General features: G+C 37.1%; 1 protein-coding gene across 3 annotated transcripts; it reads left to right on the plus strand.

Moving 5' to 3' along the window:
- The first annotated feature begins 1,767 nt into the window (after positions 1–1,767).
- Positions 1,768–16,176, plus strand: LOC100263583 (protein FAR1-RELATED SEQUENCE 5). 3 transcript variants are annotated; one of them, XR_785705.3, is made up of 3 exons: positions 1,819–4,719; positions 15,392–15,626; positions 15,804–16,176. XR_785705.3 is itself a non-coding variant. In XM_010651021.3 (2 exons), the coding sequence occupies exons 1-2, from the start codon at positions 2,527–2,529 to the stop codon at positions 15,557–15,559; spliced, it is 2,361 nt and encodes a 786-aa protein (XP_010649323.1). In that variant the 5' UTR covers positions 1,768–2,526; the 3' UTR covers positions 15,560–15,788. The 3 variants fall into 3 exon arrangements, 2 of the variants coding, with proteins under 2 accessions (XP_010649323.1, XP_010649325.1); XM_010651021.3 differs by lacking the exon at positions 15,804–16,176 and having other exon boundaries at positions 1,768–4,719; positions 15,392–15,788; XM_010651023.3 differs by lacking the exons at positions 15,392–15,626; positions 15,804–16,176 and adding an exon at positions 15,116–15,378 and having other exon boundaries at positions 1,816–4,719.
- Positions 16,177–16,219: the final 43 nt, after the last annotated feature.

A 16,219-nucleotide genomic window follows, 5' to 3' on the forward strand; every position in this document is an offset into this window, starting at 1 on the left:
ATAGCTCCAAGAGATAGCTGACTCGCACCAAGATGCCTACGCATAGCACAGGGGCGTAATGCCCTGTGCACCAAGAGGGATCAGCCATGGGCGCAATGCCATGGCTCGTTGCTATGAAGCTAGTCTGGATCTAATGCACCAGATGCTTGGTCAAATGGTTGGTGCATGTTGTCTGGCTTAGAGGGCCTTGATCAAAGACATGTTGATGGGCACTCGGTCACAAGAGGCACCTTACGGGGGAAGGGCCGACTTGTTAGGGAGACTCACTAGCAGCTTAGTGAGCAAGACCTGAGGATATGGCAGTGCAGCTAGCTAGTGGCAGCTAGCTCAGTGACCAAGTCAAGCCGTCATTTGACCTGCAGTTGGCTGAGGGATGATGGCTAGTGCAAGTGGGTGGCATGTGCAGGCCACTATCTGGGTGGTGGGTGGTTATGCAGGGTAGTTGAGGGCGGTTCTGGCCAGTTGCATAACCACCAAAGTTGGCTCCAAGATTTGAATTGGGAAATTCAAATTTGTAACTGCAACTTGAGTCTTTTAAAAGGGCTCCTGCAGCCTTGAAACAGAGAGAGAGAGTTTTGGGAAAAGGGGTTCCTTCTCGTATGCTTGGGTGAGAGCATTGTATTCTGGTTCAGGAAACAATTTTGTCTTGTAAGAGTGATTAATACAAGTTGGGAAAGGATTCTCGTAACCTCGTGTGTCCCTGTTGCTTTGTTCTTTCTGTGTTTTACTCTGTTTTTCTAAACGCTGGGAAGGAAGGTTGGCTAAGGACGGGTCCTTAGCACTGCATACTCGTGAAAAATTCAGTGAGATATTTAGGGGTGTGACAGTTATCATAACTAGCCTTGAATTAGTCTGGGCAAAGCAGAGATGTAGTAGATAATTGTGAAATATTCTACATGGTAGAGGATTCACTTCTTGGGTAGAAATTAATATGGATTGGCTGGAAATAGAGGAAGGGTGGGGAAGGGGTGGTGTGGTTCGGGGGTTTTCTACACTTTGAGTTGGGCAGTGGAATAATTCATTATCTCCCCCATCATTGGAGAAGTTGCAGACATGTGTTTTTGATTCATGGCTAAAAGAGATGGCCTTGTATGAATAGATTTCAAGCATATGGGATGGAAATGGGACGGAAATGGGACAATAAGCAAATAAGCATCAACCACATAAATCAAATAATTTTTAAGAAACAAAAGACAAAAACAATTCTCAATTTCCAAGAAACACTCAGTTTCACTAACAATTGCTCAACGTTCTCACACTCAAAAATTATTTTTTCTTTTATTGCTGAATATAGAACAATTTTGGGTCTCGTCATTATACCTTTCAAGTTATTATGTATGCACTTCAATTATGTATGCATTAATGACCCATATTTTATCATATGCTTCTCTGATTTAAAGTTTGATTTGGTATCAAATTGGTACCATAGATTAAGAGCCTAAAAAGTGTTTTTAATATTTTTAATACTTGAAATTTTTTATCATTCAAGTATCTAAAATGTTAAAAACGCTTTCTATAATGATTTCCAAGCATACTCTTACTTTTTTTTTTTTATGGTGGATGAAAAAAATCAAGAAATTTTGGGAAAAAAAAATTTGTCCCAACCTTCAACCTATTTCTCGTACATGCAAAACACAAACTTTCTTAAGGTATGTATTGATTTTATTTTTTGTCTTCTAAACTTTTTAATATATTCATATAAAAGGTTTTATATATATGTATTTGAACATTATAATTGAATATAATAAAAATATAATTATAAGAGGGCAACAGGTAAGGTGATGAACAGAAAAGCAGATGTGATGAGATCCAACGGTGATTAATAAGAGGGCATCCAAGTCCGGTCAAATACCATATCAAAGCCCTAAAACCCATCCACCCCTTCCGCCATCGATTCTCTGTTCCTTTGTCTCTCTCGCTGACACTCTCCACTCCTAACTCCTCCCTCATTCTTTCATTCACTTCTGCAACTTCACACCTTTTTTTTTTTTTTTTTTTACATTTATATATACAGAGTAATAATAATATATATAGTATTATATATAAATCAAACCTCAAGGCTAGAGAATTTTCCTAGAATCAGGAATCAAGAATCAAGAATCCAAAGCCTGCGGTTACAATACTTGAATTTGTAGTTTGCTTCTCTTATTTCAATTGTCCGTAGGAAACCCTAAATGTCACGCTCTCTCCCTCCCTTCCTCTCTTCCTGTGGGTGCCAAGTGTTTGTGGTGAAGATCCGATTTCTACTCACTCTTTATCTTATGGATGGCGTTGTTATTCATCCCTACATGTGATACATACAAGCACGGTCAGTTTTACGATTCCCTTTCATCATGTGAATCTCTTTTTATACAATACGTTGTGATGTGATTGCCATGATTCTTGTTACACTCTCTGTTTTCCAGTTTTAGAGGTTTTTCATAGGGCGAATTCCGTTTTTTTCCTTCTTCTTTTTTTCTCTTTGTGGGTGGGAGGCGGGCTTTAAATTAAATAAATTAGTAAAATCTCCTCTTCAAAGGGGTGAATATGGAGTTCGAACCATTGAGCATGGGTAATGAGGTGATTGAATTCGACATGATGGGGATAGGAGATGACGCCGTCGACATTGAGCATCCCGTTGACGAGGACGATCTTCTCGACTCCTCTGCTGGCGCTGTTGCTGTTTGTGCTTCTGCTTCTGCTGGGGAAGTTTACATCCCCGAAGGAGATACTAACCTTGAACCTTACGAGGGTATGGAATTTGAATCCGAAGAGGCTGCCAAGGCCTTCTACAATTCTTATGCTCGCCGTGTTGGGTTTAGTACTCGTGTCAGCATGTCTCGCCGCTCCAGGCGTGATGGAGCCATCATCCAGAGATCATTCGTCTGTGCGAAAGAGGGTTTTCGTGTTGACAAGGAGAAACCTGGCCGCGACGGCAGAGTGAAGCGCCCCCGTGCTGAAACCAGAGTTGGTTGTAAGGCCATGTTGGTGGTTAAGATTCAAGATTCAAGCAGATGGGTTGTCTCTGGGTTTGTCAAGGAACATAACCATGAGCTGGTCCCTCCTGATAAGGTGCATTGTCTCCGCTCTCACCGCCATGTTTCTGGTGCCGCCAAGTCCTTGATTGATACCTTGCAAGGCGCTGGGATTGGACCCAGTGGGATAATGTCTGCTCTTATTAAAGAATATGGTGGAATTAGCAATGTTGGATTCACAGAGCGTGACTGTAGGAATTACATGAGAAGTAGTCGGCAGAGGACCCTTGGAGGGGATACCCAGCTCCTCTTGGACTATCTAAGGAACATGCAAGCTGAGAACCCGGCCTTTGTCTATGCTGTCCAGGGAGATGAAGATCAGTGCATGAGCAACATCTTCTGGGCTGACCCAAAGGCAAGGATGAACTACACTTACTTTGGTGATACAGTTACCTTTGACACAACATACAGGTCAAACCGGTATCGGTTGCCCTTTGCACCCTTTACAGGAGTGAACCATCATGGACAGCCTGTGTTGTTTGGCTGTGCCCTCCTAATAAATGAATCTGAAGCATCATTTGTTTGGCTATTTAAAACATGGCTTGCGGCAATGTCTGGTCGTCCTCCAGTCTCAATCACTACCGATCATGATCGAGTGATTCGATTGGCCGTTACACAGGTTTTTCCAGTGACCCGTCACCGTTTCTGCAAGTGGCACATCTTTAAGGAATGCCAAGAGAAGTTATCCCATGTGCTTTCCGGACATCCGAATTTTGAAGCAGAACTCCATAAATGTGTAAACCTGACTGAGTCCATTGAAGAGTTTGAATCTTGTTGGTTTTCCCTAATTGATAGATATTACCTCAGGGAACATGAGTGGCTTCAAACAGTTTTTTCTGATCGCCGGCAGTGGGTCCCTGTATACTTGAGGGACACTTTCTTTGCAGAAATGTCCATAACACAACGCAGCGATAGCATGAACTCCTACTTTGATGGGTATGTGAATGCATCAACAACTCTGCAGCTTTTTGTCAAGCAGTATGAGAAGGCTTTGGAAAGTCGCTATGAGAAAGAAGTTAAAGCAGATTATGATACGATTAATACTAGCCCCAGTCTAAAGACCCCATCACCGATGGAGAAACAGGCAGCTGAACTCTACACAAGGAAACTATTTATGAAATTTCAAGAGGAGCTAGTTGAGACTCTTACTTTCTTGGCGACCAAAGTTGAGGATCAGGATGCAATCAGTATCTATCGAGTAGCTAAATTTGGGGAAAGCCATAAAGCTTACTTTGTTAGATTTAATGTTCGAGAGATGAAAGCAACTTGTAGCTGCCAGATGTTTGAGTTCTCTGGCCTACTTTGTAGACATATATTGACAGTCTTCAGGGTGACCAATGTCCTCACTCTACCATCTCGCTATGTTTTGAAGCGATGGACGAGAAATGCCAAGAGTGGCGTCATATTGGAGGAACGAGCCAATGATTTGTTGAATAGTTCCCGAGAATCTCTTACTGTGCGATATAACAATCTTCGTCATGAGGCCCTTAAGTATGTAGATGAAGGTGTGAAAACCATAGACATCTACAATGTGGCAGCGGCTGCTTTACAAGAGGCAGCAGATAAAGTTGCTCTTGCAAAAAAGAATGGTGGGAGAATAGCTAATGTCAATGGAGCTGGCAGAGAAGACCGCACTACTCAGGGAAATCATGCTAGTGCTTCCTTTGGGGATCATCAATGGGGTTTAGAGCAATCTCCATCTATGGTCAGTTTTTACATTATTTAGTTTAAAGTGCTTTCTAATTTCTTTTCATGCAATAGTCGGATTTAGTGTAATCTCCATCTATGTTCAGTTTTTCTGTTATTTAGTTTAAATTGCTTTCTAATTTCTTTTCATACAATAGTAACTCCTAATTTCTTTCTCTTGTTGTAGTATTTGTTTTTTTTATTATTATTTTTATTTATTTATTTCTTGTTTTAGTAGGGTCTTCATATTTGGATTTTTCTAACGTACTTTGATTTTTCTTAAATGTATGTGTAGCATTTTTAATCATAGAATTACATGAATCATAACCTTACATAATTTGCTAATCACATTAGTGGAGATTGTGATAATTGGGGGCTTTTATTTTTGTGATAAGCGAACAAGAATATATAAAAGACGCCAATCAAAGAGCGGGGGGTGCAGCCCAAGTACACAGGAGGTGTACAAATTAATAATTTAGGATTCTAGGCTTTGTAGTTGTTTGGAAGTGTTTACAGGTTCCTTATATGTTTCAGTTGATTTCCCATTAAATGGCAAAGGGTATTTTTTGGCTTTCTGCTATTTATGCTCTGAATGCCATTTCATGAGAAAGGAGTTCTGGGTTGAGTTATCAAATATTATTTAGGTTAACTTTTCTGATGTGGTGCATATGAGGAGATTTTAATATTATTTGAAGGGTTTCACAAATAGTTATGAGGTTCTAGGCTCACTTTCAACATTAGAGATTTTGATGGTTTTACTAGAGAATCTAAATTAGATTCAAGATGATGCTATAGTTTTTTCGAAAGCCAATTCATCTTAAGCTTATTTTGTTTGTTCTAGGTGCACATTAGGCCTCAAGTTAAATTTAGAGGGGGGAGGGGGGGGGGGGGAAGCAATCTCCCAAGGGAAAATGACATTTTATGGCACAAGGTCATATTGTGTATCTATAGATCACTCAATGGTTAGGATGCTATTAGTGTTGTCAAATAGTGAACTATTATCCTTGAAAAGTTTTAGTAAAGGTTTTTTCAGATTTTACTTGTTTTTTCATTTGCTTTCCTATGAGGGATGGTACAAATATCCATTTCTAAGGATGATACTCAGTGTCGTGGTTGTCCTTTTAGTTGTTGACTTCCAAATTTGTTCAGGGTTGCAAGGGCTATGGAGTGTTTTTATCTTATCCATTTAAGTCCCTTCATCCTTTTCCCTTTCTTGGCATTTAATTATCATTATAACCCTTTTTGTCAAGATATTGAGGAGCTTACTACTCTCGAATCCTCTTTGTCTTATGTGTACCTCCTGCTTAGCTTCTTAAATGTGGAGGGTATGGTATTTTGGCTCCCTTAAATTTTTATCTTAGCTCTCTATTTAGAGACCTTTTAGTTTCTAACAACTTTATTTCTTTTAGTTTGGTTCTCATAAAATAAAAAGAAAAAAAATTCTTTTAGTTTGGCTAATAGGAAGGTCAATACCATGATATGCTATAGGTGAGGAAGTTGTACGAAATTCCTAGTCTAAATTAGTGTTTGTGTTTGGAGAATGGAGAAGGAATTGATCATCTCTTTCTACATTACTTGAGCCTTGGGACTTCAACATAAGTGTGTTCAATCTTGTTGGGATTGATTGACTGCCCCATGATAGTGTGGTGGAAATGATGATCATCTTCTTTGAGGATTTTGGAGGTCATCTTAGAGGTGGAGTTCTTTGGCAAGTAGCTAGTCACTCTTTGATTTGGTTCATCTAGAAGAAGAAAAGCTTTAGGATTTTTGAGAAAATAAAGAGGTCATTGGAGAATTTATGAGATTCAATTATATATATGTATATTTCCATTTCTTTTTAATCCTCTATTATTGATGCCTTTGTAGACGCTTCTTTGTGTATACTCCCTGTATGCTGTGTGGCTTTTTGCTGCTTCTTAATCTATTGCTTGCTTATTTATCAAAAAAAAAAAAAAAATGTTGGACTAAAAACATGTTTGCAGTGCAAAAAGTTTAGTTAGGGAGAGATTTTGTTTAAACACTACCTTTAGTGGATTTAAAAAAGTTAAGTATTGATTGTTGCTCATTAGAAAACCTTGGACAGCTAGGGATAGGAGATGCTCTCAAAGATCATTGTGGTGTATTAAGAAACTTTCAACTATAAGGGACACGAGGCATTCTTAGAGATCATTTTGGTATAATGTTGGAAGCTTTTTCTATACCTACTTAAAAAGAAGTTTAGCCATTGAGGAAAAGATATTGACACTCTTGGAGGGTCTCTTACAAGCAAAAGCCATGTGTCTTTCTAATTTGTGTAGAGAGTGACCTGACTTGTCATCTCACGTGTATCTAAAAAAAGGAGAGGTTTATGGGAGTTCACTAAATTGTTTAATAGCCAACGAATTGAGATGTTCATTATCTTAGGATTTATGCTTAGCTAATCAACTTGTAGACCTTTTAGCTAAATGTGGAGCAAAGTATTTGGTTTCATTTGTCCAGGATTCTTTTACCACCTTTGAATTAGTATAACAAGTTTTTTGGATTTACTTTTATTTTTATTTTTAATAGCTTACTTAGAACTAAGCTAATCAACAAAGCATATCATGGTCAATGAATGATTATCAATGTATTCTTTGAACCATTCAAAAAATATACTCATAAAAGAAGATTTGATTGCTTGGTTTGATTGTTCAATATCTTCAAATGACTTTCCATTGCTTTTTTTCCATAATGTCCAAAACAATTGCAAGGGATTGACTCTTCAAGTTTTTCTCTGTTTCTTTCCCATGAATGCTCCATGCTAACTCAAAAGTGTTCCTCTTACCGTAGAGTGCATTACTAAAGCCCCCAATAAACAAAGAGAAAAGCAACTACCACAGAATGGTTGTTTTAGTGCAATGAAGGAGCATATGATCTACCAATTCTTCCACATCTTTGCATATAAAGGATCTATTTGACATTATCCATTTCCTCCTTTGGAGTTGATCTATTGTCAAAATCTTTCCTCAAGTAGCTTTCCATGCAAAGATTCCCACTTCTATAGGAATTCAGAGGTTCCAAACTATGCTTGTAGGAACATGCTTTCTTTTTCCTTGTGGTAGGAAGTACAAAGATTTAATAGACAACTTGCCACACTTAGATTTCTTCCAACCCATTCTATCATCCTCATCTCTCTTGATTGAACCTATTTGCCATCTTTGTAATAAGGTCATCACTCTTTTAAGCCCCCAACCATGGAATTGTCTTGAGAAGTAGGGACTCTACCTTCCTCCCTCCCAAACTTGCTCCCACTCCTCTACTGCCCATAAATCTTTGGTGGTGGATATGGAGAATAATGTTAAAAGTATATCGCATTTCATAGTTGATAATGGAAGAAGGATTCAATTTTGGAATGAAGAAGGATGTAGAGAGCTAAGACTCTTCCAAATATAGCTCTCTACATCCTTCTTCATTCCAAAATTGAATCCTTCTTCCATTATCAACTATGAAATGCGATATACTTTTAAAGCTCTCCTAGTCATTTCTAATTACCTTCCACAACCCTACCCTATAACCATCCCTCACACCCCTTAAGTGTCATCCTCCCCTTCACCAAAATTTTCTACTATAATCCATTTCTAAAGGGATTCTCTCTTAGTTACTTATCTCCAACTCCCCTTGCTAAGGAGAGCCTTGCTTGGAGTGAAGGGATTTCTAATACTAACTCCCCCATTCTTTTTATCTGAGCAAATGATAGATTAATTTAGCAGATGAAGTTTTTTCACAAGCACACCCTTACCATAGAGGAAATTTCTTTGAATCTTCTCCAATTTTAAGCTCATCATTTTTGAAATGATAAAACTATTGCATGAAGTAAATTGGTAGACTAGACAACTTAGGGTCTGTTTGGTTGCTGTTTTTGAAAACTATTCTAGAAAACAGTTTTTAAGAACAGTTTTTTGTATTTTTGAAAAAAGAAAAATTTATTTTGGGAACTGAATTCTGGAAAACAATTTTGTTATAAAAAAACATGTTTTATTGAGTTAATAAAAAAGGTTTTTAGAATAAGTAAAACAAAAAACATGTTTGAAAGTTATTTTTTAATTAATAAAGTGTTTTCTTATATTAACTTGATATTATAAATATATAAATAATTTTCATATGCATAATTCAGTTAAATTAAAAAAAATTATTTCATTTTGAAATTTTTGTACTAGTTATAATTTTCTTAAACAAAGGATGATTTTGTAACTATGTGTAAGTATATTAATTTCAATAATTTAAGGAAGAAGAAAGTGTTTGCAGGTGGAAGTGGGGTGTGGTGGTTAGGTGGAGCTCACTTTTGTGGCAACACAAAAAACTAGGAAAACACAAAAAGAAGAAAGAGAAAATACGAAAAACAATCTATTTTGTGAATAGTGAAAAATACAATGAAAGCATCTTTTTATTGTTCTCAAAAAAATGGTTTTTGAGAACACGGAAAATACAAAAAACAAAAACACACCTCTTTCCCCAAACAAGTTTTTTGTGTGTTTTATTTTCAAGAATAGAAAACAATTTCTGAAAACAGGAACCAAACAAACCCTTACTTTTTATTAAAGTAAGTGTTCTTCATTTTGAGAGGTTTCTCTTCCATGCAACAAACTTTCTTTGAAATTTCTCATCTACCACATCCAGACTCTCGTTGTTTTGTGAGGGGCTTCCAAAGGCAAGCCTTCTCTGAAATCTCTTATCCACAAATTTTTGGCTTATTCATCATTTGTAACCTTTTTAGGTATATGACTTGTTTCTTTATTTTATTTTATTTTATTTTTTGTGAAGCTGCATAGTCATACTTCTCTTCATTTTTGGGTGAGCTTTTGTATAGTTTGGAAGGATTTCTCGTCCTTTTTATTTATCAGTTTAATGCAATGAATTGTCTTAGAAGATAAGCAAAGCTGGTAAAAGCAATACTGTGAAATCTATCTTGGCCCACTTTGGCTGTTCTGACATATTGCCATTAGTCCAACTAGGATCAGAGATTTTGACAGAATCTTTATTGCATTCTTGTTTATGTTGTGGACCATACCCAGCCATTAAAAATATTTTAGGCTTCTTTTTCCTGTGAACTGTCCCTGCTGCTGAAGCTATATTCTCTCACATAGCAAGCTTATGTGATTTCATTTCCAAGTGGATTGCTCCATTCAACATTGAGACATGCTTGGAAACTCCTTGCTAGATTGCATCACAGTAGATATGCCATGATTACTCTTAGAATGCTCCATTCTAACCTTCCTCAACTTGAAATCCACCATCTAAACCCATGAGAATTTGGAATAGCCAGAGAATAGCTTCACAAAAATTGCCTTGGGTGAGGCCTTCTTTGTATACTGCCGGTGTACTTAGGGAGCGCCCCCTTTTTTGGCGTGTTCTAATATGATTTCGTCTCTTGGTTTATCAAAAAAAAAAAATAGCTTCACAAAATGTTTGCAAGCCTCATTCCACTTTGCATCAGCTTTGCAATGATGTGTAGATGCTTTGCATAGCTCATGCGACCTTTGGCAGCTCAAGAGCACCAGAGTTTCACTCACTGGTGAAGTTGGCAGGGCTGATGCAAGTTTTGGAATGCACCTTGCTTCTCACCTGTGGAATGCATCTGGCAGCTTCCTGGTGAAGTTGGCAGGCCCATTGTGAAGTTATCAAGGGTCTTCTGAAATGTGGACTGCAGCAAGGCCTTTTTGAATCAAGTTAGAATGGAGTTAGTAACACATGTTGCAAGACCATTGCTAACCTTTTTTTTTTATAAGCAAATAGACAATTTATTGAAAGAGTGCCAATGAAAGGGGGCACACCCAAAGTATACACAAAAAAACAAAACAAAAAAACCAACAAGTATCTATATAAAATAATAAAATAAAATAAAAATAAATAAAAATAAAAATAAATAAAAAAACCAGCCTCAAAACCAAATTATCTACAACTAAGACTATCTATGAAGGCCAACAGTGAGAAATTTCCCATTTCTAATGAAATTTTTTTATCAATCAAAGAGGGAATTAATGAAACTCTCCTTTAACCTCTAATATGCAAGTTCTTCTCTATTAAAGATTATGCGATTCCGCTCTTTCTAAATACACTAAAACAAGCAAAGAGGCATCATTTGCCAAACATGGCGACTTGAATGTCCTTTTGGTGGGTAATGAGACAACGATTCTTTTTTGGGAAGACTTGTGGTGGGGGGAACAACCTTTGGCTTCTCAATTCCCAAATCTCTATAGGGTCACATCAGCTTAATACACCCTTGTTTCATCTATGCTTGAATTTTCTTCTCCTTCATCTTGGAACCTTTACTTTCAAAAAAACCTCATTGATTTGGAGATAGAAGATCTTGAAAGTCTCATGTCTATTCTAACCATGTTAAGCTATCACTGTCTTCCCCGGATGTGAAAGTTTGGTCTTTATTGCCCTTTAACTTATTTTCAGTCAAGTCTTTCTTCTTAGGTTTATCTAATAAATCATCTCAAGTCCTCTTTCCTCCTGTAATTTTCATATGAAAATCAAAATCTCCATCAAAGGTCAAGATATTTACTTGCTTAGTGGTTAACAAGAAGGTTAATACTGACAACTTGCTTTAGGTGAGAAGGTGTTTGCTCTCTTTGTTGAGCAATGGAGAATCGATGGATTGGCTTTTTTTAACATTGCCCAATGAATTTCGAGTTATGACACAAACTATTTGGACTAGCTAGTTTTGCTTGGGTTCCTCCTAGAAATATTAGTGACATCTTGATTATTTCTTTTAAGGGTTTGGAGAACACTTTTAAAAGCAAAATGCTATGGAAAATTGTTTGTCTTTCATTGATATGGATAGTTTGGAAGGAAAAAAACACAAGGATCTTTGAGGACTAGTGGAGGTTTATCGAAATGATGTGGGATCTAGTCTACGTCCATTCATCATTTTGGGCTTCTATCACTACAGCTTTCCAGGGCATTCATCTTAACATAATTCAACTTGATTGGATATCAACATGTACATCCAAAAGGAGTTATTTGTTATGTATTTTGGGGAGTATTACTTTTCCTTTATTTTGGTTAGGTTTTGTATTCAGGGAAGGATTTCTCGTCCAACTCTTATACCTTCATTTTAAATGAAAATATGTTTGTTTATTATCAAAGAAAAAAAAAAAAAACCTTAAACTTTCACTCAAGAAGCAGATTTCTCACTGTAGTTGGAAACACTTAATTCTGACCTAAAATTAATAAAAGGAACATCCATAACATCTTTTTCTGACACAATGAATCAAAATGTAATCAACCGATTCTTCACTTTCTTTGCAAAAACTACATCTATTAACCATGTCTATAGTTGAGATTTTACCTTGAAGTTGATTCCCAAGTGAAAAAACAAGATCTCATAAGAGGCTCAAGATCCCCAAATTTCTTTGGCTTGGAAGTTCACTCTAGATTCAGCACACAGAAAACTATAGAATGACTTTACACTGAAGACTCCCTTCCTTTCCTCCTTCCAAACTAAGATTCTTCCCCGTTATCTTGCACTTTCACTATATAAATAAGCTTGAAAAATTGGGACATCCCCTCCATTTCCAAATCTTAGAAGGGTCTTCTTAAATGCACCTACCACTAGCCTTCACTACCTCTACCTTCCCACATGTTGGCAACACTAGCATTCTTATGAGAAGTTAGATTGAACAACCAAGGAAAGCTTCTTTCAAATAGATTTCCCCCACCCACTTATTCTACCAAAATTTTGTTCATCTACCATTTTTAACCTGAGCAACTATCTTGTGGTTGAATTCCCCCATCCTTTCCAAAGACTTATATCAAAAGTTCCTCACCTCACAAGTGTTCCACCCCCTAGTGAGTTCCTTAAAATTTCCTTGGGTGATCTTCCTCCAAGAGCATTCTTGTTCAAGGGGCAAACCTCCATAAACATTTACTAAGCAGGGCTCAATTAAGAACCTCCAATCTTCTAATGTCCAAACCTCCAGACTTCTTATTTTTAAAACTTGGTCCAACTCACTAAATACATTTTATTAGCTTCCTAAAGAGTTCCCCACAAAAAATTTCTTTAAATCTTTTCTAATTTGAACCTCACTTTCTTAGGTATAGCAAATAGGAAAATAAAATAGATTGTTAAGCTCAAGAGAGTGCTCTTTAAAAGAAATAATCTTTCTCCTTTTGACAAATATTATTTCTTCCAAGAAGTTAATCTTTTATTGAACCTCTCATACAATCCTACACTACATAGAGCTTACGAGGTGCTCCCAAGGGTAAACCAAGATAAGAAGCAGGAAACCTCCCAACCTTTCACCCAAGCAAAGATGCTAGTCTACCCACATCCTCCACTTCCCCAACTAGAATGGGTTCACTTTTTTGTAGCTTAATTTTTAGACCTGACACATCCTCACAAAAAAAAAAAAAAAAAATAGGATTGCTTACCTCAAGCCCCTAGAAGTCTCTAAAAGAACTATGAAGAGGAACCATTGACAAAGACTGACATCCTTATAGTAGAAATGAAAAAATGAATTCACTCTCTCTACTTCAAACCGAAGCCCATCTTTTCCATCACAGATAGGAGAAGTTCCAATCAACATGGTCATAAGCCTTTTTTATATCCAAGTTGCAAACTAAACCAGCACTAGAGCTTCTCTTCCTCGAGTCAATCACCTCACTTGCAATTGGGACTGCATCAAGAATCTGTCTACTCCGCACAAAGGCATTCTGGTATTCCAACACCACCTTTCCAACTATCCTCTTTAGCTTGTTCGCTATTATTTTTGCTAGAAGCTTATAAAGGCTGCCCATTAGGCTAATTGGCCTAAAATCCTTATATCTTCCATCCCTTCCTTCTTAGGAATAAGAGCCAATAAAGTAGCATTGAGGTGCAAACAAAGAACAACTTCGTGTAAAATTCCTCGAACAGTTGCATCACCTTCCTACCCACTATAGGCCAGGAATTCCAAAATGCTAATAAGAAGGCATCTGGCCTTGGTGCTTTATCACCATCTAAATCAGAGAGAGTAGACAAAAATACCTCCTCCTCCAAGAATGGGCCTCTAGAAGATTCTATCTAAAGCTTCTGTACCTTTGAAAAGATCCACTTCTAGATCCGGTCTCTTTACTTGAGGATTTTCAAACACTGACTTAAAAGAAGTAGCAATACCACCATTGAGCTCCTCCTCTTCTTCTATCTTAATCCCGTTAACTTTGAGACTGCTGATGAGATTGCCAATCCGATGTGCATTAACTTTGAGACTTCACCATGAGGCAGCACTATACACTTGAACTGAGTCAATGTGACACATAACTTGGAACAGGTGATTTCTTGTGGTTATCTTAAATAAAGGTATCTTGTGGATGGTTTGGTCTCTGTGAATATGGTTGCAAATCAGGTGTCTCAGTTCAATGAATCTGATCCCCTTTTCCAAAAGCTAGTTGTTGAGATCCGGAGTGTAACAAAATGGGTTGATCCACCTGAAGCAAAGGCTGATTCTTTCTGATTTACTTTTGCATTTCTTTTCAGACCCTCACTACCTTCATTTCCAAGATAGTCCTCAGCATCTTGCATTTCTATATGACCAAGCGTCAGCTTCGTATCAGAGCCAAAGAGCTAAAGAATCTTATTGCAAAATTGTTGCTGAAAGTTTCTCTGATAGTGAGTAAAACACATTGATCAACACCATATATTATGATGAAGGAGGTCACAATTGAAACTAAAGGAGATCCCTATGGTCAAAGACAGGGTTAAATAGATAAAATCTTCAATTGTTGCTTTAAGCAGGAAATGAGGGGACTTCCTGATGCTGCCTGGCCAACAATCAGCAACATGAAGTTGTTCGCAACAACTGTTCAACTTGAAAGTAAGAGAGTGAGCAAAAAAGAGAAAAAACAGACTCAATTGCTAATAAGAACATATATTGAAAGCTAAGGATAATAATTTCTACAAATTCTAAAACATAAGGAATTATCTGGCCATTGGAAACTAATCTAAATTGGAGATGTATCTCTATTGCTACAAAAACTCTTCATGCCAGGCTGCATTGCACTCAAAAGAGATTCTATTTTAATATCTGATTCTAAGTATCATAGATAATGTACAAAGATACTGATTTCGCCAAGTTTGTTATCTTCATTCCATAGTGACCTGAATGCTTTCCCCTGTGGATTACAAAATTTGAAAATTTTATTGTGGTAGAATAATTCTTCAAATGTTTGCTCGCCTCCATTTAATATTGAATGTTTCTCCAATTTGTATTCTTTTCATATCTAAATTTTATGCTGCTTAATGTTTGCCTACTTGAAATGTATGCATTGTTAGTGCCTGTGGAATGTAGTGTTTACAATTTGGTACACTAGAGCTGCTTTCATTTTGTTTTTGGTTTACTAAATGTGTTTTTGTATAATGATAAAACCATATTTCTTTTACAATGGTTTTAAACAAATGCATACATTTAATATAGGATGACCAAGACAGGAAAATCCGGAAACTATCACGTCAGCTGGAAAATCCAGACACCATTTAATATATGTTGTCTTCATTCCATAGTGACCTGAATGCTTTCCCCTGTGGATTACAAAATTTGAAAATTTTATTGTGGTAGAATAATTCTTCAAATGTTTGCTCGCCTCCATTTAATATTGAATGTTTCTCCAATTTGTATTCTTTTCATATCTAAATTTTATGCTGCTTAATGTTTGCCTACTTGAAATTAAACAAATGCATACATTTAATATAGGATGACCAAGACAGGAAAATCCAGAAACTATCACGTCAGCTGGAACGCGCACGGCGAAAATGTGAAGTATATCGGGCCAACTTGCTCTCGGTTTTGAAAGATATTGAAGAGCAGAAACTGCAGCTTTCAGTTAAAGTTCAGAACATTAAGTTAGGGATGAAAGACTGAGATGCAAGTGGGAAGAAGGGTAATGGGTGTCCCTTTCCGCAGGGTTCTCTCTACTTGGTTGTAAATAGTTAAGTGCACGGGGGAAATGTAATTTTTGCCCATAAGTAGAGGTGTTTTTTTACCTTTGTTGCAGTTCCCCTAACAGGGTTCTGTACTTGGCTCTAGATAATTTTAGTCTATGAGTGAAATGTAATTTGTTGCCCATAAATGGAGGTGTTTTTCACTCAAATATCTTCTGTTGCAGGTGTTTCTCCTCCATATGCTCCTACAAGTTACTCTCCTGTATAATTGATTAGGAGAATTGTGTTTTTCAAACCCCCCAACCACACCTATCCAGGTCTCTGCCTTTGGTAGGGGGTGGAAGTTCCAGACACCACCGTGCTTGTTAGGAGTCTTCGGTTAACTACTCTTAATCTAGTGCAATGGCAAAGCATGGCGCTTTAAAATCACATACTTGTAGCTGTAGGTTGTGATGAGTCCGTTTTTACCTTCAATCACCCCTCAACCTGTCATGTACTGTGGCAGTCAAGGTACCGTACCGCCCTTCTTAAAACTCAAAGAGTTATCATCTTTTTTATATAAGGATTAATATCATTTTTATTTTTGAAAGGAGAAAACCAGAAGTGCATCCAAATGACACCTAGCATATCCAGTTATCAG

Source organism: Vitis vinifera, chromosome 4 (assembly GCF_030704535.1).
Source record: "Vitis vinifera cultivar Pinot Noir 40024 chromosome 4, ASM3070453v1".
Taxonomy (NCBI): domain Eukaryota; kingdom Viridiplantae; phylum Streptophyta; class Magnoliopsida; order Vitales; family Vitaceae; genus Vitis; species Vitis vinifera.

Coding starts and splice junctions, on each gene's coding strand:
- LOC100263583 (XM_010651021.3), top strand. CDS start 2,527: ATGGAGTTCGAACCATTGAGCATGGGTAATGAGGTGATTGAATTCGAC. Junction 4,720..15,391: donor TAGAGCAATCTCCATCTATG/GTCAGTTTTTAC, acceptor CATTTAATATAG/GATGACCAAGACAGGAAAAT.